Source organism: Passer domesticus, chromosome 6 (assembly GCF_036417665.1).
Source record: "Passer domesticus isolate bPasDom1 chromosome 6, bPasDom1.hap1, whole genome shotgun sequence".
Lineage (NCBI taxonomy): Eukaryota > Metazoa > Chordata > Aves > Passeriformes > Passeridae > Passer > Passer domesticus.
Window position 1 is genome coordinate 31,416,807 of NC_087479.1, and position 26,931 is coordinate 31,443,737.

General features: G+C 34.5%; 1 protein-coding gene across 5 annotated transcripts in view; it reads right to left on the bottom strand.

Moving 5' to 3' along the window:
* The window catches only part of FMN1 (formin 1), a 171,271-nt gene that overhangs the window by 36,332 nt on the left and 108,008 nt on the right, over positions 1 to 26,931 (bottom strand). For all 5 annotated transcript variants that reach the window (XM_064424143.1, XM_064424140.1, XM_064424142.1 and 2 more), the window contains 6 exons: positions 24,235 to 24,296; positions 21,995 to 22,083; positions 17,193 to 17,322; positions 15,613 to 15,759; positions 12,266 to 12,325; positions 10,276 to 10,396 (listed from right to left, as the gene is read on the bottom strand). In XM_064424143.1, coding sequence (XP_064280213.1) covers positions 10,276 to 10,396; positions 12,266 to 12,325; positions 15,613 to 15,759; positions 17,193 to 17,322; positions 21,995 to 22,083; positions 24,235 to 24,296 — 609 coding nt within the window. The remainder of the gene's footprint in view (positions 1 to 10,275; positions 10,397 to 12,265; positions 12,326 to 15,612; positions 15,760 to 17,192; positions 17,323 to 21,994; positions 22,084 to 24,234; positions 24,297 to 26,931) is intronic.

Consider the following 26,931-nt stretch of genomic DNA (forward strand, 5'->3'; position numbering starts at 1 on the left):
ACAACATAGTAAAAAAATTTCTGGTAACTAGCATTCATTGAATTTCCTGTTATATAAGGTTTTGTTTAGTTGGGTTTTTATTTTCTTGAAACATAATGTTAAAAATGTCATGCCAAACATCATATAAAAAACTTCCAAAACTGGATAGTCTAGTTCCATAAATTGCTATCATTTTCCTTGCAAAAACTACTAGAACATGAGGGAATCTTACATTTTTTATATACTTCATTCTCATATTGACTACAGCACAAAACTTTTCCTCTTTGATAGAAAATTACTTCAACAAAGTTCTTATTAGAATGATTTGGAAGTAAAGGATCCTATTATGCATTCCTTCTTTTAAATACATACATACATTTCTAAAAAAATGTCTTTCCAAAATTCTGAGGAATCTGAGGGAAATCTGAGGAAGCGGACAGCTATCACACCACACATACAATTCTCCTCTCACCATCTCCTTCCAAAATAATCATTTGGGAAAATGAAAAACCTGTTTCAGCATTACTGAGTTCAAACAGATGCAAATTCTCCACTAATGTAATAAACTTTTGGTTCTTTTCCTGGGTATGAGCTGTATGTTAGTGAAATTTAATGTAATACCCTTTTTTGAAAATTGTTTATTTCTAAATGAGCTATTAGAGAAAAAAAAAAAAGAAAATACAAGTGTGCGAAACTATTTGAAAGCCCTTACAAATTGCTGGATGTACATCATGCTTCACCCACTACAAATCTTGGCCACAGAAATGGAAAGCATTAGCAAAACATTAAAATGAAGTTGGAAACTGCTGATTATCAGTTTGCCACTGTCTTCAGATTTAATGCAGTACTTGGCTCAAAAAGTTCTTTAAAAATCCCCAATATAAGTGAAAATATTTACAAAATAGAATGTCTCTCACTTAATGCCTATTGGGCAATAGTCTTAAAACTCCACAGACACTTGTAAATCTGTCAAAAGAATCGTGGCCCATAAACAAACTTTCATGTAAAGAGCATTTCTGTGTCAATCAGACACAATTTGGAATTTTTTAAACACCATTTTAAATGTAAACGCAAAACCAGAAATAGTTTAAAGTTGATAACAGTAAATTACTAACTATTTACTCACCAGAACCCACCAGTAGCATTTACAGGAATCAGTCTGACAGCAAAACCAAGTATCAACACCATGAGTTCCTATAAAGCTGTCACTGACACTATCCCCTATGAGTTATGCCTCTGTGAAAGCTGCTAAAGCTGCCCTGCTCCTGTCTGGTCAGAGCGCGGCAGGTTAGACTGCCAGGCTCGCTCTTATACTCAGTGTCAACGCAAGCATTTCTTTGACCAGAGAATTACTATTTGACAATTATTTTTTAGAGGTCTTACCTATTCTGTTCCAAAGAGCATTAGAAGTAATACTGCAAATGCATTCAGTGTAGTGCTAAATAATCTCAAATTTCTGTTTGAGAGAATCCATGACCATTTACAGTGCACAAACCTGTTATGCTACTTGGATCTCCACGCCCAAATTAAAACCTAATAAACCTCTGATAAATCTCATAAATTTATCTTATTCAGCAAGTGCTATATAATTTTCTCAGATTTAGTTCCTTTGGTATTACTTTATTAATTTTCTTGCTTGGAACCAACTTTGCAAGCTAAACAAATAGTTACTGGTGGAGATGCATGTTTACCCATTGGACACCACTACAGGATGTGGTTATAGTCTCCTGTTATTAAATGCACTTAGGTACCTACTCACTGGAACTGTTCACATGGAATTAATTTAATGCTTTTTGCACTATCTACAGCTTTTGCACTTCTGTACAAACTTGCATGTAAGTTTCTTGTCAGATAGCATTTTAAATAATGTACATAAGGCAAGAGATTAATCTTGATTCCGTGGGAGTGCGGTAAGAATTTTAAGAACTTCCCACAGCCAAGAGGGTTACTACTCACTCAAAAAGTTTCAGAGACAGTATTTTATTTGCCCTTTTGGACCCATATTGATCATCAGTACATGCCAATAAGAGGAACACACAAATGTTAAAGCACTACCACCAAAGCCAGAGCAGGGCTTACTGATACGGATGCCTCTGAGGAAAGCAGAGATGGAAATGCTGTGGAGTGGGAAGTTCTCTGAGACAAAACTATCTCAGAAAAGCATAAAAGGGCATCAGACTGTGGTAGCACTCTGTTCTCAAGCTGTCTTTATTGCCTTAAATGAAAGTCAACAATTTAAAGCAAAAAAGTGTTAGCACACGTAAAACTAAATACACCAGTCTAATCTACTAATTGCTGGTATAGCTACTGTTCTGTGAAGACATTTTCAGCTAATTTAAAAGAAGAAATGTGCTTCTATATAAAGATATTTTCTTCACACATTAATAATTCCTTTTTCTTAAAAAAAATAATCAAGAGGATAGAAGATAAAAAAGTAAAAAGTCAGTCTTTGTCTGAAACACATTTCCTCGTGACACACAGAAACAAGTACCTGTTTAGGTGCTCTAGCTGCCACATATAAATGAGACAGAAATAACATTTCAGTGATACGTCCTAAGATGTGGAAAGTGAAATAATTAAATTAGTGGCATACAAAACAGTTTGCAAAGTTCACCTGTTCTAAATGAGTCAGACATCCTGACAATTCTCACAAGTTTGATCAGATATTCTACCTTTGTCTTTTGAGGGTGCTTTTTTTGTTTATTATAAATTCAACAACATTTTTGAACTTTTAGAGTTAGTGACGGCATACAGAGGAACTTTCAGGACTATATTAGTTTCAACTAGCCTAAAATTTTTTTAGCTCCTTATTTGGTGAAAGGGCACCAACATATTATACAAATCATTTACAAACCTTTCTGTTAAAACAGTTTCCCAAGAATACATTTAGCAAAATGAAAAAGACTGCTAGGAAAACTAAATATTTTTCACACCATAGCAACATATCTGAACCTCTGCTTAATGTACTCCTTCTGAAATGGTAGTTTACATTCAGGGCACCATTCAGCAGAGAAGCACATTGCAAGGGACTGAACAGTACATATAAATGATTATAATGACTAAAGCCTCATAATTTTCCAGTCAAGTCTTTGAAAGATTCCTTTAAGTGATTGCAGCACACATGATTAGTAGAAACTTTTTGTTAAGTGTCAAGATCCAAACATACAGAACTCAACACATCATTAAGATCTGTCAAGAGTGTAGAACTGTGCGCTAGCAGAATCTGCCGAGAAGCTGAAACATTTCCCTTCGCTCTGAACAGTACAAGAAAGAAGAATATTTTGAAACTGAAGAGTCTTGTCTGGGTAATTCAGAGGGAGACAATATTTTTAAGAAGCAAGAATATTTTCATCAGATAAGCTAAGATTTTTACACTGCTAAGAAAAAAAAGGACCTTTCAAACATTTTATCACTTATTGTACTGAATAAGGGATCAGACATAAGAGAATTGGGCAATGGCTGAAACAGTTTATGAGCTGAAACTGTAGAAGCCAGAGAAGTTATCTGTTTTCCTCTCTATTGCTGGATCTCTGATTTTATGTGCAAGACAGATCATAAAGTTGGATCTAATTAATTCTTCCACCAAGTTGGTAGAAGTTTGGTTCAGCTGGAGCATTCAGCTTATATTTAAAATCATGTAAATTCATAAACTACCAGCAATATTAGCAGGAACATTCCATAAAGTGCTTATAAGCCCCACTATTAGTAATTTGTACTCCACAGTCTCAAGTAATGCACTTTCAATCTTTGATATGTGACTTTCTGTCCTGTCTCTTACTGCATACCTCCACAAAGAGGAAAAGCTAATGATGTCCATAAAGTCACTGTTCCTCCCAACACCAGTCTTTAACACTCTCCAAACTGCCTAATTCCTTATCCATCATACACATTGATAGGGACAGTATTCCTCCCATTCCCAGATGTACACTACCTGCTCCCAGATGTATCCTTCATAGTTACGTAACTAATGCTTAACATACACACATGTATTTATTTATTTAAAAGGGCACACAAAAAAGTGCACAGAAAATCCTAAGTATGTTATTTCTCAGATTCATTTTAGAATCTTAACATTTGCAGAATGATTTTTAACATGAAATTTCCGAGAATTCTTTAGCCAAAGGAAAAAATATACTAAAAAAATTAACAGCATGCCATTGTTTAACCAACTGAAAGCCTTCTCCCTGTGCCTTTGAGCACACATGCAGACATCTGCTTTCAGGGAATAAAGTCTTCAAAAACATTTTCTTCTCTATTATATATTTGAATGCTTAAACCATTTAAACCATTCCATACTATCTTTTTTATCAAAACCTAAAAAATCTAATGAAATTTTAAGAAATTATCCACGTAGAAAAATTTATACTAAATGTATTCACATATGAACATTACCAGTGGAACACTGTCAAAAAGTTAGTTTTATTGTAAAATCAAATCCAAGAGACATATAGAAAATGCATTTTAAATGCCTGTGTTGGATCTTTCTAAATCAAAACAAACTGAAATATGTTTCATCCTGCTGAGAGGAGAGACTATTCAAAAAGTGGTCAGAAAACTCAGAGAATGAAAGTGCCAACTCCTACCAAAAAAAAAACAAAAACCAAAACCAAAAAACAACCCTTTGCCTATACAAAGCCATTTGCTTTGCTTTTTTCCTTATACCATTTTGCATTGCCTCAAAATAGATAATGTAAATATTGGACTACGCAAAAACAGTGAAACCACATTCAAAACATGCTTCTGTTATGCCATTGCCTAGAGAAATAACACATGCACCTATCTGGCTCCTCATGTTCCACCACCCATTTCAAATTTCTATTTGTTTGCACTTCCAAAATTTTAAAGAACATATAACTAACAAAGAGAATTAAAGTAAGCATGTCCTGTAAATTATCGTACAACTTCTCTGCTCCTGCTGGGAAGATTTTTTGACATGTCTGTCAGACAGACATTTCTCTGACAAAAGCCCCTCTTTTAAACTGACTTAGAACATTTCATTTAAATTAGACTAAGGCTTCAATTCGTTGAAAATATTTTAGAAGAATATTTTTGATACTTTTTGGAATACGATCCTCCTAATGAATAAGCAATCATCTTTTATGAAGACATAACTTTTGATCCTACAAATTATTTAGAAAGTTAATACTCAGAATTGGTATAATAGAATTCTCTTGATGTGATCCAGTAAACATATTGTCTATCAAGCAAATCAAACAACAGACAAAACCCCCCAACACTGTAATCCTTGCACTATGGATTATTACTGCATCATGATTTCACTAAAACTTCAGTCCACAAAAAAGACTTTACCATACGTTGTATTATGTACGAACTAAATCTATAATTCCATTCATTCCAAAAATGATAACCCATCAAATCAATTAATCTCTAGAACAAAACCAGGCTATAGTTAATTAGGGGACATTTTGTTGCAAAACTCTTTCACTCAGTTTGAGGACTCTGATGGGAAAAGACATTTAGGAATTTTAAATTAACTTCCTGGAATAATACCAATCAAACTTGTCTGCCTTTGTATGTTTTCCTATTGATAAATATATTCTCTTCTAATCCTTAATAAATCCAAATGTTTTTCAGTACTTTAAATTTGGAAAATCAGAGTTTTAGTCTGCATGAACTGATTATTTTTTCTTTTTGCAGTTTCCTCCTTGACTCTATTTAAAGTAACAATTACTGAAAGCATCAAGAATGAGTGACCCTTTTCAACTTCCATCCATTTCTTTTTCCTAAATTTTCTCCCATGCTTTGCAATAGACTGTTACACATAGCTACCTGAAGAAGCACTGAATGAGAGCACTGTAGATGCAACAGTTTAGTACGGTCTAATGAGCCATGCTGAGAGACAGTGTTAAGAGTGTGACATGACTGCCATGGTGTTTATTAGTCACATCCAGTCCACTGCACCTGTTTCTATGAACAACAATGTATTTTATACTGTATAAATATATATTAAAACCTGAAAAAAACTATATATATTGTCATGACATTTAGGAATGAAAATTAAACGAAGCACCTGAAGAAGAGGCAGGAGAAGCCAGGTATGTTAAGCCCCATTTAGAGAAAGCAAGCTGAAATCTAGATTTTCACGTCAACTATCTTACGAATAACTAGAGAGAAGGCAGAGGCAGACTTTTCAGGAATGCACATCTAAAGAAAATTGAGCAATAGTCACAAGTTGCAGCACAGGAAATTCTCACATGGGATAAAGAAAAATATTCAAGACAGCAATTAAGCATTGGGACAGGTGCCTAGAGATGTGCTGCCATTTCCATCCTTAGATTCAAAACTGAGATGATTTTGGCCCTGTACTAAGGGAACCTGATCTAAGTATGAAGTCACTCTTGCTCAAAGGCTCTGGACCACAGGACCTCCAGATGTATATTTCAACCTACCAGACTGTACTTCTCTCTTAATTTTAAGATCTTTGTAATGCTTCTGCATAAAAACCAGTGTAAAAATGGCCAACACAACATTGTAATTTCTCAACTTTTCTTGCATAGATTTACTTACTTCCCTTTTAATCTTTTCATAAGGATTATGCAATTTTACAAAATGGAGTTGCCATAAATGTAAGTTTTGGTGAAGTTCTCCTATATAAATGGGGAAAAATTTGGGTTACAAACTTAAGCAAGATACAGACCTGTCAACAGCTGGGTTAAGAGGTCCCCGATATCAAACCATGTCTTCTGTCTCCAACTGACAATTGTATAGGAGATCCCTAATGTCTCCTTTTTATTTCAGATGTTTTTTTTGTCACACACATATTTCCAAACACCTACATATATACTCACACACAGAGTTAAATTAATAAAAATTTAAAACTTATACACAGTACTGAAAAGATATTAGTATGAAAATTGCAACCAATATTTCTACTGGTGGCCATGAAAGGAGGGGAAAGTAAAAGGTATGTGGGTTTTCAGTGAAATCAGAATGTTATAATCACTCTCATAGTAAATTTAATTAATTATGAGAAACAGAAGTGACTCTTCAAAATCCTTAGTATGGACCTACCTTGGTTTCCATTTTTAACAATTCAATAAATATCGTTGCTGTTTCATTTGATAAGGTCAAGAATGCAAAATAAGTTATAATGAACATCACAGAATATTACACGAGGCATCTAATATTGCTTTCTGAGGAACAAAGCAGCACAAAATTTTAAAATTTTATGTACTGTATTGCAAAGAAGAGGAATGAGTATGACAGATGGAAACAATCTACAGGGAAACTAATTTAATTAAAATTGTTAAACTTCAGACACAGATTAATAAAAGGATTAATGGTAAAACTTATACTAGTCTATCAAACTTCGTGGCTTTCTTTCTGAGTATCTTCTTATGATTATGTATTTAAAACATGCTGTGTTTAATCCAGAAGAATATAAATTTCAAGAATAACAAGTTGCATTGTTCAAATTAGAAGGCAAATCATGTTTGGTCACAGGGAAAAAAAATGTTGGAATCATTCATTGCCCTAGACAAAGAGTAAGATGTCTTACAATCTTAAGCAAAGCAAAACCTTTTCTTTCCATAACTCTACATTAACTGGAAAGCTAGCATGTGTTAAATTAATAAATATATCTGCTTATGATACTGTGCAATATTTGAAAGCCTTGGAAATACACCAACAGACCTGGAGTGAAAACCTGAGCTTACAGAAATTTCTTTCTATTGGATGTTAGAGTGGAACCAGATTTCACCCTAAAATTTTCATCTTACCATCCAATATTCACTTCTTTCCCCTTAAAAGCCTATATTAAATGCATATTTTCGTTTCTCATTCTTTTTAAACTAAAACATCCATGATTAAAAAGTTTGTTCTGGAATATGTTTTAAAAACCTGTTGAATTAAGGTTCTCCAAAAACCTTCTTGAATTCTTGAATCTAACTTCAGTCTAATCCCTTTGGAGTAAAGTTAGACTATACCTTTAAAGTCTAATCTGAAAGATTTAAAAATAGCAAATTGCATGGAACTCAATCTGTTTATCTGGAAAGGATGAAAGAGTTTGTACTCCATCTAGATTTGAACTTTTGTTTCCACAGTGTCTAGGTATTTCAAACCAGAGATTTATACCATGAGGTTTATAAGACACGACACTCATGATAATTCCATCTTTCCTATGTTAATATCCATGTTAGAAACATAAACGAATGCCTTGATAAATGAGTCAAATATATTTTTAAATACTTAAAGACAACTAATATGAAAAGTAGCTATAAAAATTGCCATTCCACTTGTAAGAAGTGATATGTTTCTTTTTTTTTAATAATTTCTTACAAATCTCAGAAAAAAGGGAAGTCACTAGCAGGAACACTAGTTCATTACCTAATGACATGATGAAAACCTGTCTTCTATTTATTACCTTTGTCTTATCCCACTTCCAAGGTAATCTGCTTGAGACTACCTTAGCCAACAAACTGTGAAACAAATCCAATGTACCCTATAACACAGGCAGCCCCAGTTAATATTGTTCAAATTATTTACATCTGAAGGGCCGCGCCTGTCTGGATAGCTGGGCCCGACGCTTCTCTGGACTTGCTTTCTGCTACTCACATCTGTTTCAGCTTTAGACTTTCACTGGTATTCTGCCAGCAGCCACAACTTTTTAATGGCTACAATAAACTACAGAGACTCATCAAATCTTTGTTGTACGTGTTAAAATTATAACCTCTTCAATTAAAATTCTGATTTAAAAATCAACTAGAGCATCAACCAAAGAAAAAAAACTGAAAGGGAATCTTTGAAAAAAGGTAAATTCTTATATAAGTGATTGTTTCTTTGTTTAAATGTAAGAGAAATAATCACAGGAATGCTTGTTAGAATCTGTTGCATATTTCGAAGTGATAAAATACCAACATCTGAAAACATTTCCACAACCTTTTTGGTTTCATATCTTTGCTGTCATTAACTTTGTATGTTAATTGTTTTCGCTGGCTTTAACATACACCTTTACAAAGAATTACAGAAACAACCTCAAGATAGCAATTTTTCTCAATTTTCTATAAATACCTACAAAAGGTAGTTTTTATTTTAAGAGTAAAGGAGTTCATCTTTTCCTACTTGCTGTTTGTGTCTTTGCAGTGTAGAACAAATATGATGTGAATGCCCCAGCCTCAGTGCAGCTCCTGCATGACTAAGATGTATGACAGCAGGACTACATGCTGAAAAAGTACAAGATCAAACACAGATCATGTTTCTGCAAAAACTAGCCCAAAAGAGGGCAGGCCAAGGGGCTTACAGGGCCAAGCGATGAGAGGAGATAGAGCACTCACTTATGCCTGGGTCGAACAAACAACAACTGATACTTTCCTACCACTATTAACCTTTGAAATTGTCCTAAGGATGGCAGTGACCTAATCCAGCAATTTCTAGCTGTAAGGATAAATTATTTTGTAACAGTTTTCAGTGCCTTACAAAATTTGAAAACAGTTATCTTGTTCAACTCGGATTATTAAAGTACTCTTCTAGTCTGGTGCAAACATGTAAATTTAAATGCAAAAGTTTTTACATGTTTTTATGCAGATTATCTTCCTAAACCCTATCTTCTACACAGAACTCCCTTAGTAAAGTACAAACTTTTCTATAGCAAGAAAAAGGCTTAAAATATTCAGTCATCATTTGTTGAATTTATTTTAGAAAATTGCATGCAGCACAAAATAAAAAAGAAACTGCTTGGAATACTTAAGAGAACAACCCTTCCTACTTTATTTCCACTCAGTACCTTGATTGATAGATGAGTTTGGTTTCTGAGTCCCTCTTTATAATAAACATTTTAAAATGTTTATTTTATGTCCCATGGTGAAAATATTTTGAACTGGAGCTTTCCATTTCCCTTTGCTCTGCCTTGGCAAGCTGTGTTTTATTTTTACATTAACAGTATTCAACCCTTTCTTGTAGCTTTTAAATTGTTGTTATACAAGTACTGAAGAAAGTATTTATGTTATGGAGCTAACAGATATCTACAGTTAAACACATAGTTCTGGAGAAGCCAGAGAAAAATTCACACATAACTGAAGGAATATTCAGAAAGATTTCTTTAGGGGCCTTTCAATTGTAAAAGGGAAAATTACTTTTCAGGATCTCTACTTTCATTTTTATTAAGTCATGAGTTGAATTTTTTTTCTTTCTAATTTATGTGAGTAATTTGTGCCACAGTGTAAAAACTCTAAATGAATCAACACTATAAACCTAATTAGCAATAAGAAAACCTCATAAAGATCACATTTTAAATGGCACTTTGTTGTTAGCAGAACAAATGTGAAAGTTCCCAGTTACCTTCTAGATCTCTCTTCAGTTTCCTTAAGTCTTTTATTAGGTCTTCAAATTTAACTTGGGAGGCCTGGAAAAAATCCTGTGGTTCTGGTAAAGGAAAAATACTCTTGTCTGTTCCTGCTTCCTAAACAAACAAACAAACAAACAGGTCACTATGAAAATTGATTGCATTTAGAGTGAAATAAGCAGCTTTTTAAAAAAATTCTCATCTATGAAAAAGTTTTATAAAATTACAAAAATCACATCTTTTAAATCATTCTTGCTAAAACCACATCTCATTCAAGGTTAAATACTGACCATTCTGAGTATTGAAACTTCCTTTTAGATGTTGTAAAGCAAACTGTGCTCAATTTAAACAGTTAAACAACATTAAAGACACAACATTTCAGTTAATTTTATGTCAATAAAGGTTTGGATAAAGGATTAGAAGTTTTTTAGGAAAAGATAACAGGAATACTCATTTTAGCAAGAAGGGATCTTATGCCAAACGTTTGTGGTTTCACTCTCTCACAATTCATTAAAAACACACACATTTTATAAGCATAAATTGAAAACCCTATTCATGTATTTCCTGAAGCAGTTTACACAGATAAAAATACACAGTTGAATGCTTATGTGGCTAAATAAATAATAGGGGTTAAAGCTGTATGGAACCCCTAAGTATATACCTTATTTTTAGCACAGTAAGAAAAAATAATCAGAAGTAAAACAAATAAACAGAGCCAACAGAAATCCCCCACATACAAAATGAAACAAAATTAAAAAAAAACCCAGCAACCAATCAACAAAAAACTTTTACAAGGTTCAAAGCAATAGCTCCAGTGGAATTTTTGGAAGTATGTATAAATGGTATTAATGTGACGTTGCTGTGTATAAGCATACATTACTGAGTTTGAAATATGCATATACCTGCATGAATTTCAGTCTGTAATGAAGGAAAACTCATAGGTTGGAGAGCTAATTGTTTAGTGAATGGGGAAAGAATAATATTATTATTAGAATGATATAAACATTTAGTGGAGAAAGTGCAATGGATAATAATTACACTGCGTTTATTTCCTCCCAAGGAAGATATACTGTTTTGTTTCACAAAACTCCCTGAAGCAAAATTACAGTATAGTAGGAAGTTTGCAGAAATAGTTAATTAAATTAATTAAATATTTCTCCCAAAAAAACCCCAAATTAACGAAACTACCAACAAGAGAAAACACAAGAAAAAAAAGAGAAATAAACAAACCCAAAAACCTTAAAGAAAGAATACTGATACAGATCCACATATCTGAGGATTACTAAATCATCAATTCAACAACCTTATGTAAGAATTTTAAAAAAGAAGAAAAAATAAGAAAATAAATTAAAATTATTGAAAATCACTGTTAAAATCATTAAGCAACATTTTCATTTAAAATATGATAGTTCAAATTTTTCCACTCAATAAGTTTGGCTACTGCCAATACCAAATATATATATATTTAATATACAAATGCATATAATATAGATGCATATACAGAGGAGTATGACATAAAACAGAATGTAACTTACAGCATCATTTCAACCCCTAACTTCACCCCCATCAGTTGACTCACCTATCTTAAAATACCAACCTGTCCTTGCATTTTTTCGTCCTAAGAGAGAAATCATGCTTCTGCCTTCCAGCATCCCGACATCAGAAGAAATTTTACAATGCTACAGCCACCCAGATATACTATGACAGGGCTGGAGGGACCACCTGTCCAGTCTGCAACAATCACAGCTAACTGCCTGCAGTGGTTCTCTCAACAACCAAGGTAAAATTGTCCCAAGTCTTATCTTGAAACTTATAGCAAGTTTCATGCCTACTGAGGTACACAACTATTAAAAGAAGCGAAAGAAATGGATTTTATTTTCCCATCCAGAGGGATTATGTTCAGATTTCTATAAAGCTGTTACAAACCTTTTCACCATCTCTTACAGAAACCTAGTTTTGGAGAGGCTGATAGAGCAAATCCCTTACCTTATCACAATGGCGTAGGTAATATATGACGACATAATCCACAAGATTAATACCATTATCCTAGGAAAAATTAAAAATGTGTGATTAACACTGATTTACTGTGAAAATGTACTCTACTTAAAATTAAATGAATTATTATTTTATATTGCTCTGAGAAATAGGATTCACAATATTTTTTAGCCTTAGCATTACTGACCAAAAAATTTGATCTTTTACAACATCAACTTCATAATACCACTACTAGATTCAGAGTTTAGTTTGGTTTTAAATACCAGGCAAAAATACATGCAGAGAAGAATACATGGGAGAAGATTTTTATGTAATAATAGAAGGCATTACATAATAATAATATTAACTCAAATAAAAATATTATTCAATAATACTACTCTTAAACATAGTATCAACTAAATATTACAGTCATCTTAGATACATTAATGTGAACAGAATTTCTTGATTCCTGTAGTCTCAATCATCTATAAGGAAGATCCAAAGAAGGCACATATACTTTACATATTTTATTGTAAATATGAAATCAGATAGCATTCAACCAAGAAGCATATTTCATGCCCTGTTATCATATAAATATGAATTTTAATTCTCACTTTACAGAATCACCATTTCCACGTTCCTGCATACAACTGTAAACAGTATTTTATTTTGTTACATATCATTGGGTCAGCATGGGCCAGATGAACTAAGGAAAAGTTATACATTACATTCAGCAATATAAAAGAACCATGATATAGGGAATTCTATCTGGAATGCCTTTGAAGTTTTTTGGATGTGTTTTCATATTTTATATTGACAGGTATCAGAACAAACATTTGTATGTGAACAATGTCTGACTTCCTGTACAGAGCTGTCTTGTCTATACGAGAGTCTGCAGCACATTATATTTTATTAGTATCATACACCAGCAAAATTCTTAACTAAGTAAGTCACTGCTGTCATGCAGGAAAAGTCACCCTGCATGTTTAAGAGTTTTGGGAGCCATTACTGGCAGGTCAAAAAATCTCTACAAAAAGTAACTTTCTAAGCTCATATGAAAATAAATTACTTATGTGAAATGAGAGGTATTTAGCAGTGGCTCTTTAGCTTAGCTCATGGAATTCAGCTCAGTTAAGATGTATTTGCTGGCAACTCATGAGAAGAGAGTAATGGGACAAAGGAAGAATACCTTAATGCTCAAGTGCACAAGATCCTGTATTCTTCTCCTTTTCAAATACAGACTACTAATTAACTCCGAGGTCTCATGTTTCCGTGTAGCAACTGGGCCCTTTGAGTTTTTATGCATTTTGAAGGCTAAACTAAACTAATAATATATTTATTCTGGCTACCAGGAAACTGTAAATAATGTCATTTTTTTAGCTAGTTTCGCTAAGAAACAAGTCTTAAATAGTTATATTTTATATCAGTTACTCCTTTTCAAAATGCATAATTTTGGAGCAAGCTTGCTAAATGCAGCCACATTGGAAAGTCCCAGAGATTATTAAATTCTATGAAGTTTATAGGTAGATAAAAGAGTGACACTAAGCCTAGCAGTTCTACTGAGAAAAGTCAGACAAAGCTGAGTTTTACATTTTTCTTCAAGGCAGTTAGCCAGCCAAGAAACGCCTGAGTAATGGGAAACTTGGCCTGGTTCTAGTTAAGCTGCTGTTTGTACTGTGTCTTGTCCATGCAGCAGGATTGGGAAAAAAAGTGGTTATATGGAACAGCTGAACCATCACAGTGAAGACAAAAGTAAGAATTAGAATCACAGAATCATTTCAGTTGGAAAATACCATTAAGATCATTGAGTCCAACTGAAAATCCAGCACTGCCAAGTCCATCACTAAACTATATTCCTAAGTGCCACCTCCAGGGTCACTGATTCCACCACCTCTCTGGGCAGCCTGTTACAATGCCTTATATCTCTTCCAGTGAAGAAATTTTTCCTAATATCCAAGCTAAACTTCCCTTGAAAGAACTTGAGGTTGCTTCCTCTCATCCTATTGTTCGTTACTTGGGAGAAAACACCAACCCCCAGCTGGTTACGGCCTCCTTTCAGGGAGTTATAGAGAGTGACAAGGTTTCACCTGAGCCTCCTTTCCTCTGTGCTAAACTACCCCAGCTTCCTCAGCTGCTTCTTTTAAGACTTGTGCTCCAGACTCTTTACCAGTTTTGTTGATCTTTGGACATGCTCCAGCACCTCAACGTCTTTAGGAGACAAAGGACTCAAATCCTTTGGAAAAAGCCTTCATTAAAACACCGAACAATTCATTAAATGTGTTTCTACACTTTGTTAATGATGATAAAAGTAAAACAAGTAAAACAAAATGTTCCGTAGATAAACGGTTTTGCTGACATTGCCTGTCTCACAAATGCATTCCTGTGTACATAATAAGGAACAAAAGCTTAAAATCTACATCTCTTGTAGTCAGGGAAGCACTTCACATAAGAAAAGTAGAAGAGCATTAAGGAATTTTTTTCCTCGCGCTCCAACTCTATACCAACATCAGCAGGAAAAGTAACTCCTATTCTTTGCTGCTTCTTATATTCATGTGGTGTCTAGGTATGTTTTAGCAAAGAATGACTTTGAGCAGTGCTCCCATTGCCTAGATTACCTAACACCTCCTGCTCTGCCCTACTGAAATAAGAAGCAAAGTAATCTCATCTCAGAACAGTGTCTAGCCTTTCAGCCTGACTTTGATCCTAGCATGACTAATCAAAAACCAGCTAGTGCTTCTCAATTTTTTACAAAACAATTTACTGCCATCTATGAGCATTTTCTCATGCATGCCACTCAAACTTCATGTTCTACATCCATTTATCTGACAATTAAAAAAAAAGACTGAAAGTATCTTCTTGGGTGTGACATCTCTTTGATCCCTGATACATAATTTGTTAGTGTATACACTACAATGAACTGATTACTGGTATTTTGTTTTTAAACCTAATTTTTATTTACACAGATTTATTTACAAATTTATTTTCATGCTCATGTAAGAGCATGAAAAAAGAATGAGGACATTTAATGGAGAAGACTTGAGCAGTCTGTGCTCTCTCACTTCTCTCTACCCTACTGTTATTAAGTCCCTGCTAATAAAAGAGACACACAGAAGTTCTGAGATATGGTAATTATCCTAATAGTACTGAACAGGAGAAATTAGATATTAAGGAAAAATACACGTGTGTCAGAGATGGAGGTGAAAAGCTAGGAGAAAAAAAGAATGAAAACTGTACAAAGCACCTTGCTTTTTCAAGCAAGAAGAGTAAGAAATAAAAGATTAACTTATGTCAGATGAAGGAATAAGTAAAAAAAAAAATCACTTCAGGAAAACTGTCTTTAACCAAACATTAGTACTTACTCTGCTTTTGACATCCTTTAGTTTGGGGAGTATTTCCAATCCAAACCCATCAGCTTGACCTCGGGTCCTATTCCCTCCATTCATATAATTTCCAAAAGCCAGAATCAAGCCCAAAATTTCCTTTACACTTTTCATGCTCAGCAAAGCCTGGAAAATGGATACTGGTCTGTAAATTTGGTTGACATAAAAATTATAATTGCTAATATAAATTTTTTTTTTCATTTTATTTTTGTTAAAGTTCTTTTCTGATCTGTTTTTACCTTGGTAGATAAAAGAAGCTGAAACTGGTGCAATAATCAAAATTTAAGAGAACCATTTTTTAGACTGTATCTCCTTAAGATAATATGTTTAATGTAATCCATATGAAGCAAATTATACGGCATCAAATACTATGTCAATGACAAAAAGATTAATGGAAGATTTCTAAACGTTCTCAGAAGACTTCAAAAATCTTACAAACAAGAAGGTGGTTTATTATGAGTTTGTATCATGCACAGTCAAATGGAGATGTGCTATTTTTGCTGTCAGCAGGTTAGAATCAGCCTGTCACTCAGTCTGCTTCTCATGGGTCTGAAAATTCACATTCCTGGATCCATACTTAATCCAGATATAAGAGGGCTAAGGACTAACTAATTACATGTCTCAGATCGGAAAACAGTTCTAGAAACAGAGTGTAGAACTAGTAAATTATTTTCAGTTACATATAAAGACTTCTGTCAGTTGACAATCTGCAGCCACAGGCATAATTCTTAACTGTGTAGCCCTATACACTGGATAAATCAGTTTCAGTGTAAACTCCTCATAAGTGAACTGAAGGCAATACAGCTTTCCCTATCTCATACAACACTGATTCTTCATACCTCCTTTGGAAAGGAAAAAGCAAGTCACTATTTCTATTGCAAAGAAATCCAAAGGGACAGAGCATGGGTACTCTCTGAAAGCAAAGCTAGTCAAGAACTAATCTTCAAATTAGAAAAAAAAATAAAATTAACTATTTTTCTGGTTAGGATGTTAGAGCTTTCAGCCACTATTTAATTTCTCTCCTAATTTTCACCTTGTTCTACTTTTCATGATTTATTTTTTATAATTTAAAAATCTTGTCCTTAGTCTTTCATAGTGTGTAAATATTAGGTAGAGCTTTGTCCCATACTAAAAATTATGCTGCATCAGGTTTACCAGAAATTAATAGTTGCCAAGGGAAAGTAATAAGATAATGAACATGACAAGCATCAATTGGCATTAACAGTGGTATGCAAATAAAAGGCAGTTTGCAAGGCCCTGTACTAAGCTTGCCTTATATTATTCCTAGTTTATGGAGATTATCTATTACTTAATACGCAAAGTAATAAAATCTACCTTTTAAATACAGATACATTTCTACGTATTTCATGGGGCATCATATGCAATTCACTTTCCTACTTCCTTCTTCCTTTTGTTCTTTTAAGCAACTAAAAATTTAGTACAGTTTTATTTCCTAAAAAGCCAGTAAGCAACATCAAGGTTCCTCACTTATGGTAAAAAAGAAGTCTAAATACTCTAAGTTATATTTAAGTGTTAATTTAGCTTTCATGAGGACTTACCTTGGAAGCACGAGTTACAATATCTACTTTCCGGTGCACTGATGTTATCCCTTCAGCAAAAACCGACTGGAAGATAATACACTGAGCTCGTTCTGCGAAGTTGGGGATTTGAGACAACTCATACAGAAATCTGTGGGGAAAAAAGGACTATTAATGAATCTTTCTAATTCTTCTTAGTTGGGAACATAACGGATCAAAGCCTGCAGTATCATGAAATATACATGCACTCTTTCCTTTTTGAATCAAATCTGTCAGAATTTATAATTGTTATATTCTTTATGCTAAGAATGCATTAAAAATCCTATTAATGTCAAGAAAAAGGCAAGACATTAATCATTATCATATCAACCCATTAACTATCATAGCTGCACAGTAATAAACAGAAGAATCTCAAACTTTAATCATCCACTGGAAAAAAAAAAGGAAAATCTACGTAGCACTACCTACATACCAACTTATGCAACCTTGTTTCCCTTAAAAATGTGCTCAGAAATACAGAACTCAATATATTCCTACAAATTTATTTTATAATATAAAATTTCTGCCAACAGCTTTCTTCTGATTCTTAGCACCAATTTTCTTTTTCTAGTTTGCACCACACTTTCAATCATACAGCAGCACGTTCTATGGGAACACACCTAGCTGTGTATTTAGTTCTAAAATAATTGCAGAGTATATCTGCCTTCAGTCATTCTTCAGCAAAGTCTTCATCTGCTCTATATCTGTTCTCACAGGTATTTATTCCTCATGACTCAATTGTAGCTTTTCGTCTGTTAACTCTTGGTAAATAAAAATAAATAGAGGCATATTCAACAACTGCAGTTCAGACCTCAAAAAATTAAAGCATCCCAAAGACATGAGTAATTCCTCCCTTTTCATCAATTTCAAATAAAAGAGCTTGGCTAATAATACAAGAAGCCCTAGCATTTATTATAATAACAATATATAATAACAATAATTTACTCTTGGGTTTTGAATTCAAGATTTCAGAGATACACAAACTTTCTTGAAATCCAGAAGGAAGCTTGTATTTTGCTCCAATATCACTTTAGCATCATTCTAATCTCCTGTCTACAGATATCCTTTGATTCCCCTTAATGCAATGCTGTAAAGATTTTTTCTACCTCACTGAATTATAGGAAATTCAGTATTCAATTTATTACCTTAAATTCTTTGTAACTTAATTATTTAAGCCAATAGATCTGATTTTTCCAAATTATTTATTTTTCACAATAAATAAAACCAGTATGCTTAAATCTGCTCTATACATTTCTCATGCACGCTAGGCTTTGCTGAGTGCATAGGGACTCTTAAAAAAATCAGCAGAATTCACCTGTAGCTGGTGTGAAACACTATGTTTTAATTGGAATACCATTTTTTTGTTTCTTTTTGTTTCTTTTTCTTTCTTGCCTGATGAAAAAATCTATTGTGAGAGAAGGATCAGGGAGGCCCAGCTTGGCTCTTAGACTTAAGAAGTGGGAAAAAAGAAATGCCAAGCTGGTATTAATAAAAATGCTTCCTATTGGGAATGAATGGTATTGCCAGGAAAAAAAAAAGAGGGTATTTTGCACTTTGTGTGAGAGAAACAAAGGAAAGAAAAACCAAACTCCTTCATTAAAGTTCTAACATACATACAATTAAAATGTTTAAATTTAAAAAGTCAAATGACACATATTCTTGCCTTCCTGTGAAAAGAGAACTATTTCCCACATGGCTGACCATCGAATACAATGTCATTGTGCTAAGAGTTAAAAGAGCATCAGTATAAAAAGATGTCTTCAGATTCTGGAATTCAGAGTATCCAAAGTAAATATCCCGACAGAACACTTATAACTGAAATCTGTCACAAAAAGGTATCTTAGTGACTACAAATGCAGCAACTAACCAAAAAGTTATGGCATGAAACTATGGCTGTCACAGATAAACCACCAATTCCAATGGACAAAACTTCAGAAGAGAAATAAACATTCTTATTTCAATTTTACTCTGAGAAAAGTATGATTTTCACCTAAAATAATGATGACATGGCTGTGACATAGCTTTTGGATGGGTTTCTCATGACTACAATTCTGATGGCCTAAAATAAACACAGAAAATATGCTGTACATTTCCATGAGGTACATTGTATCCCTCTCTTTCAGAAATTGTAAATAAAAAATGTATTTACTTGAAAACTCCTTTAGGCTACCAGAATCTTGTAGTTAAGAGCTTAAGAGAACTTGCAAGCCAGGCATATTGTTATGGTGTTAGCATAAGAGAGCATTCTTGCAGAAAATGGACAAGGAAGGCTGATTTCAAGGAGGTAAACTAATTTTCAGATCACATTTATCCACATTTGAAAAATATAAAATTTAGAAGCAATTTTTTGGGAAAAAGGTTCCTCTAATCATGTAAGCTTCTAAGTATGACAGCAGGATTTAAACTGAAGTCCAAGCAGAGCTGTGTTCAAAGAGAAGCAAGTGGCATTACTGGGACAGGGATTATAAATCACTCCCTACTTCCTGAATCAAACCACATTCCAACCAGTACCATATTTTGTTACTATTTCCTTTATTAGTACTTATTTCACAGTGGAGAAGCCTACACAGACAATATACTACAACTAAATGTGGTCTCTTGGAAACTAGCTATAGCATCTATATCCTGCTAGCAAAGCCCCAAACTATGGCAAATTTTGCATATGAATCTTTAACATGGCAATTAATATTAGCATTTTAACAGCTATTATCATGAAACACAATTTAATGGGGTATTGTTTTGTTGCTGTCATACTTATAGTTTATGTCAAATTTAACATATATGCAAGACAAATAAAAATCATGTATGCAGAAGAACATCAGTGACACCACTAAAGCTTTTTATTTGTCTGGTAATCCAAACATGTAAGGTTTTCCTTCAGACTTCAGTGAACTAAATTCAAAGGTTTCATTATATGAATGACTACTGCTATTATGTGCAACCATTTGATAAATTATTTCATTTACACTTTTGTTCTAATCCTCATTAAAGACCATACATGAGGCTTATGCCCTGCAGCAAATATTTTTAATCACACATACAAATTTAGCACTTTTCTGTCCTTAAACTTTTATGGAGCTAATAAGTAAAGCACAGCTCCAACATATCTCCAGTTCTGCAGTTAGGCTGACTTAGAGGCTGACTCAGACAACAAAGCCAGGGGCACATGATCTACTGAGTTTTCAGAAAGCACATTATATTGAAGGTCCAACAAAATTTACAGAAGTGCATAAAGCAAATTGTTTGCCCCTTAAGCTACCTTTTAAAAAGCTAGTTTTCTTAAAGCTATGTAGTTTAATTATAGGGTAAAAATAGGATACTTAAGACTTGCAGAAAGAGCACTGAGTAATAATTGATAAAAAATAGCTTTTGTCTTTGATACTACTATCTCACTCTGAACCACCAGACATAACTGCTTCTTACAGCTCTTAATTATGGAATAATGATAGCATAACTCCAACTTTGTATTTAATTAAGATTAACCTCTCTCCCCTATAAGTTACAAAAAAGACAACCTCCTTTAACCCTAGAGCTCTACAAGATTAGTATTCTCCAGAAGACAAAATGCATTCATATTTCTTTAACTTGGACATACAGCAAAAGACTGCCAAAGATTCAAGCTCTGGAAAACATCAGCTAGTCACACAATGTATCCTTATGCCCCAAGCCAAGGCAATGAAAGCCATAGACATGGGATGCAAAAGTAAGCTTGTATATAAATTTTACAGATATTTCTTTTAAGTCTTAATAAAGAACAACAGCCTCTCTTCATCAAGAGTAAGATAATAGCCTTATCTCCTAATACTAGCCTACTCCTTAGCATGTAGTCACAAATGAGTATATAGCTGCCTAATGTAAGTAGAAAAAGAAAAAAATAATCTGTTCTTCAGCACTAACATTTTAATGGGAAAAAAGGCATGCAAATACAGTCATTCTGACATTAACAAATCATATACCATCTCTATTTCAATTCTTCCTCCCCCTACCCTTTCTTTCTTTCTACCAAAGACAGCAGAAAAGACAAGAACAGAGAAGATGGAAAGGGAAACAAAATGACAGAGAGGCCTCTGGGAAGGAAGAAGTGAAGAGGAAAAGAATACAAAAGAAAAAAACAGTGAAGTAGCAGAAGACAAAAAACACTGGTAGGCCAATATCAGAAATCAAATGTCTACACAAATATAAAATTCAGGATTATCAATCTGTCCATAAATTCTTGAATATTCTTTCACATCGGTCTAAGGTTTATTACAACACAAGGAGCAACACTTAAGCTCTTCATCCTAACAGTTGTCACTGACCACAACAGTGGCAGGAAAAGAACTGTGACATCAATCTTTTAGGTCTTTCGTGAACTTGACCAGAGTGTACAAGGTGTCTTTGGCCATAGGATCAACTCAAACCCTCTGTTCGTGCAGTTTTTAAAAATAATTAACAACCAAAATCAGTCTGTCCTTGCTTTATGTAATGTTAATTTAGTAATAAATGCTTTAAGCGAAGGATAAGCCTTTTATAAATCTGAGAATGGGAACAAAAATCCTTACTGATTCAAGGCTACATATTTTATCAGTTGTGGTGGTCAAAGTAGATGTGACTTTGTCATGACTCTGTCATGTCTGAAAAAAGCTTTGTGATAAGGGCAAATTTTTCATCATGTATTGAAATACACCAAGTCTATAATTTCAGAAAAGCTCATAATTACCAAAAATGATGTATCAAAACTGCTTTCAACATATAATCAAAGGAGTACATTATATAATGACAAACTATTAAAAAAAAAATCTTACTGTTCTGGTTTATCCAGAAGCTTCAGTTCCTCCTCTTTTGAAGTCTGATAATATTGCTTGATTTTCTCCAGTTCATCCTTTTGTGCTCTCTGAGTGAATTAATATAAACTAATTAGTTACTAATTAATAAGAAATCAATAAATTATTACTTTACCTGTTTGCCTGCAAGCAGCAATTATGTTTTGGTTCTTTTTTTTCACTGAGAAACATCTAGACTAAGCAAAAGTGTAATGCTTAAAGATCTATGATAAATTCCTTCAGTGCCTTATATGCCATTGACTACACAGGACCATCCCCAAGAGTCACACCATGTGCCCAAGAATATTTTCCAAATACTTCTTGAACTCTGTCAGGCTGATTCTGTGACCACTTCTCTGGGGACCCTGTTCTAGTGTTCAAACACCCTCAGGGTGAAGAACCTTTTCGTAATACCTAACTTAAATGTCCCCTGACATGACTTCAGGCCATTTCCTCAGGTTCTATGACTGTCACCACAAAGAGAAGATATTCCCCTTTTCCTTTTGTGAAGAAGCTGCAGGCAGCCATGAGGTCTTCCCTCAGTCTCCTCCAGGTTGACAGCCCAAGTGATCTCAGCTGTTCTTTGTATGTCCTCCCCTCAAGGTCTTTCACCATGTTCACAGCCCTCCTCTGGATTCTCCATAACACTTTATATCTTATACTGTGGCTCTCAGAACTGCCCCCAGCACTGGAGGTGAGGCTGCCTCAGCTCAGAGCAGAGCAGGACAATCCCCTCCCTTGCCTGGTTGTGATGCTGTGTCTGATGCACCCCAGAACACAGGTGGCCCTCCTGGCTGCCAGGGCGCTGCTGACTCCTGTTCAACTTGCCATAACCAGGACCCCCAGGTCCCTTTCCACAGAGCTTCTCTCTCCAATGTTTCACTCCCCAGAGTTGCCCCATCCCAGGTGCAGAATCTGTCACTTGCTTTTTTTAAACTTCATGCAGTTAGTGATAGCACAACCCTCTGATTTGTCAAGGCCTCTCTGCCTTCAAGGGAGTCAAAGGTTCCTCCCAATTTAGGATCATCATCAAACTTATCTAATACACATTCCAGTCCTGTGTCCAAGTTGTTAATGAAGATGTTGAAGAGCCAAGGGCTTAGGATAGAGCCCTGCAGAATGCCACTAGTGACATGCCACCAGTCTGATGGCACCCCATTCACCATAACCCTTCACACCTAACCATGAACTACTTGCTCACCCATCACATGATGTGTTTATCCACCTGTGTGCTGGACATTTTATTCAAGAGGATACTGTGGGAGATAGCACCAACATGTTTACTGAAATCCAAAAAGATTATATCAGCTGTCTTCCTTTGGTCATATAATCACCAAATATGTTGAGTTGAAAGGGACCCATCAGGATTGTTGAGTACAACTCCTGGCCCTGCACAGGACACCCCAAGAATCACACCATGTACCTGTGATCATTGTTTAAACACTTCCAGTTGACTGGGACCTCTCCAGATTCCCCAGAGCATTCAAAACTCTTCAAGAAAAGGCCTCAAAATGACATCACCTAGCTCTTAGAATATTCTTGGATGAATTCCATCAGGCCCCATAGACAAACAGGGGTCCAGCTGGAGCAGCACATCCCACACAAGTTCAGAGCTCACAGTCATGGTCATCCAGCTCAGGGCACTGGGAGCCTTTCAGCACATCATCAGTGTTGAAGACAGAGGCAAAGAAAGCATTAGACATCTCTTCGTCTGTGTCCCTGTTTGTGAAGTGGCCATCCTCATCCTGTAACCAGCTGATGTTATTTTTATACTGCCTTTTGCCATTAACGTATTTAAAAACCCTCTTTTTATTGTCCCCTCCCAGTTCTGTTCAGCTTCAACTCCAACAGCTTTGGCTGCACAGATTTTCTCTCCAGAGTGGGAAGCAGCATCTCTGTATTCCTCCCACATCAGATGACCTTGCTTTCACTGGGCATACATATTCATTTTTTGCATTGGCTCCAAAAGAAGATCCAAAAGAAGAGCAGATAAGCCAACCTTCTGCTTCATCTTCTTGAATACTTACATTTAGGAATTTCCTGCTCCTGTGCCCTTCATAAGGTGGTATTTGAAAAAATAATCTGCACTGATGGACCCCAGAATCTTCATAAGCATTTTCTGAGGGGACCTTACTCACTAGTTCTCTTCAGCTGATACAGGCTGAAGTCTGTATCCAAAATACTTTGGTGATTAACCACATTTTTACCCCACCTTTACTTACATTTTCATATAGGGCTTCCAGTGTCTCCAGATCTACTACAGAGTCATCAACACACAATATAGCTGTATAGAATACAAACACAAATTAGACATTGGAAAACATAAATTAAGACTTCAGTTCTTTTCCTGCGAAATGTACCAAAGGGTTCTAACCTAGATACAGGACATATATGCTTCCAGTTATATATTTTTTTTCAGCATTTTTTCTTGTTCTGATGTCAAATCACAGCACACCTATAAGAACGTTCTATAAACTCTGTCTCCGGAGAATAGAGCTCTACTTTTTTCTGTCCAATACAGTCAGCAGTCGAAGATGTGACCAGTCAATAGCCAGTTGATTGTGTAGCTGGCCAGGCAGGAGAACATGAGAACAAATGATACCAGACATGAGAACAAATGCTACCAGACAGCAAACAGCACAGATTTCATGGTCTCTTAGAAGTCTGGATAGGAAGGAATTGAGGGTGAGGGTATTTAGTGCTCCCTGTGTGCATGGGAAATCAGTGAGATATGTTTGTCTAGGAGCTACCAATCTTGGTAAATAGACAAGCAGACAAACTTTCAAAGTTTGCAAGCTACAAATTTGCAAGCAGAAAAGACTGTGCTACAGTTTTTAAGTTATCTTCTACAAGTTCACATTTAAGTTAGCTTTATCCAATAGAAAACTATCCACATGACAATTTACAGATAAATCTTTTTCAACACCACACAGACACACATGCAGTATACTCTTCAGTGATTAATTATGCTTCATTACTAAAAATGAGAACTCTAAAATGTTTCCTATCTTAGTTCCAAATATTACTGTGTTTGGAATATGTGGCATAGGTGCTTCCAACATTTGCAAATCCAATTACAATTTAGGCAATTGGTATTGGTAATGGAAACTCTTGCTATTGGAAAATTGGTATTGGGATTGCTTCATGGTGCCTTCTAACACACTCTAAATGTTAAATTCCAGTAAGCTGAGAGATGCACAATGGAATGGAAGTAACTCTGGATGTTTAAGTTTTCTGAAATCAGCTTTTCCTCAAGATTCATAAGGGGACTAGGCACAATTTTTGAACTCATCACTTATGCTTATGTATTACTGAGAACATTAATCCCTAAAGAATCAAGGGCATAACCAGTGAGATGTTATTAGCTACTATCTGATAACTTTTAATTCAAATGTATTATGTTTCCTCAAATGATCCTTGACTACTTATGAACTTAGAGGATTTTAAAAGCTCTTGCTGCATTTATAATCCATGTTTGAAAGGGGCAAGGCACACATCTTTAAATCATTATTTAAAAGTAATAAGCTTTCGCCTGCTCTACCACCTACCCCATGATTTTACATTGTGAAATTAACCAGCAGGCTAGTAAATTTTCTCTGTGGCAGGCTAATTAATTTTATTAAAAGGTCCAGTGACATTTAGAATGCTTTAAAATTCTGCCTGTCAATTATTATTCCATCTGTTGACATTACACCTAGGTTAGAAGTAAAGAATTACACAAAAGACAGTATCAGTGAAAAAAGCAGTATTTCCAACTATTTTTGTCTTACTGGAAAGATTCAAAACCCTCAAAACTGTAAGTAAATGTAAAGCCTGAACCACTGAGATTGACAAAAATCTTTGCTTAAAGAAAACTCCTTAGGGTTTGAATTTATGAGATCTCTCTTATCTCCTGCAAGACAGTTCCAACAGTTGCACTATCTTCTGTATCATCCAATAAAATTTCAAAAGAATCTAAGAGATGGAAAATCTGGAAAACTGGTTTCACAGCCCAATATATTTAATTGTTAAGATAAACAATATGCATATTGAGTTCAGAAACTTCCCCTTACAGTTTAACTTTTATCCTATTTTAGCATATTCTGAAATCTGCTTACAAGGAGAAATTTACTTGTCCAGAGATATCTAGAAAAAAAACCATATTGGAGGCAATTTAAACTTGTACTAGAAATGCAAAGAATTTAATTGATAGTCAAATTTTTATGTACAGATCTATTATGACAGGAAGCAGTTTGATAAAAAGCCACTATAAGAATATCAAGTGTTACACACTTAGCTGAATATTTCAGCCAGATATTTGTCACCAAAATTGCCCAGGAATCACAAAGTGGTTTTTAATGCTCTTTATGTTATCCATGTTTCTGTAGTCAACATCAGATCTAACAAATCAGCAGTATTTTAAAGTGACAAGATAAAACAAAAAGTGTTTGTGATAACTAATGAAATACAATCTGCTAAACCACATTTTTAAATAGAACTAATAGTAATCAATTATAAGAGATATTGACATGAGTTATTTTCTCTCTTGGAGAGAGCATGTGATTGTATAGAAGTACTCAGAAAATATTTTCTGATTTGCTTGCAATACAACCTGTACTGCTATTATTAGCAATGAATGCATAGATAGACAATTGCAGTTAAAAATCAAGGAATACCGCTGGACATTTTAGGAAGGCAATGTATGAAGAGACACATTCCCAGTAAGTCAGAAGTACTGCCAAAATCCACATTACCTCCTTTATTTCATCTTTATACATTTTAATCTCCTAGCCCTTTTTTTTTTTCCCCATTCAAATGGATTGAAATGAATGCCATGCACACTTGGAGAAGAAGACAAAAATGAAAACATGTAAATTTATGAAGATTGGACCATTTTTTTCATTAATTTTGAAAAGCTGGAAGAAATCCCCAAATTCGTG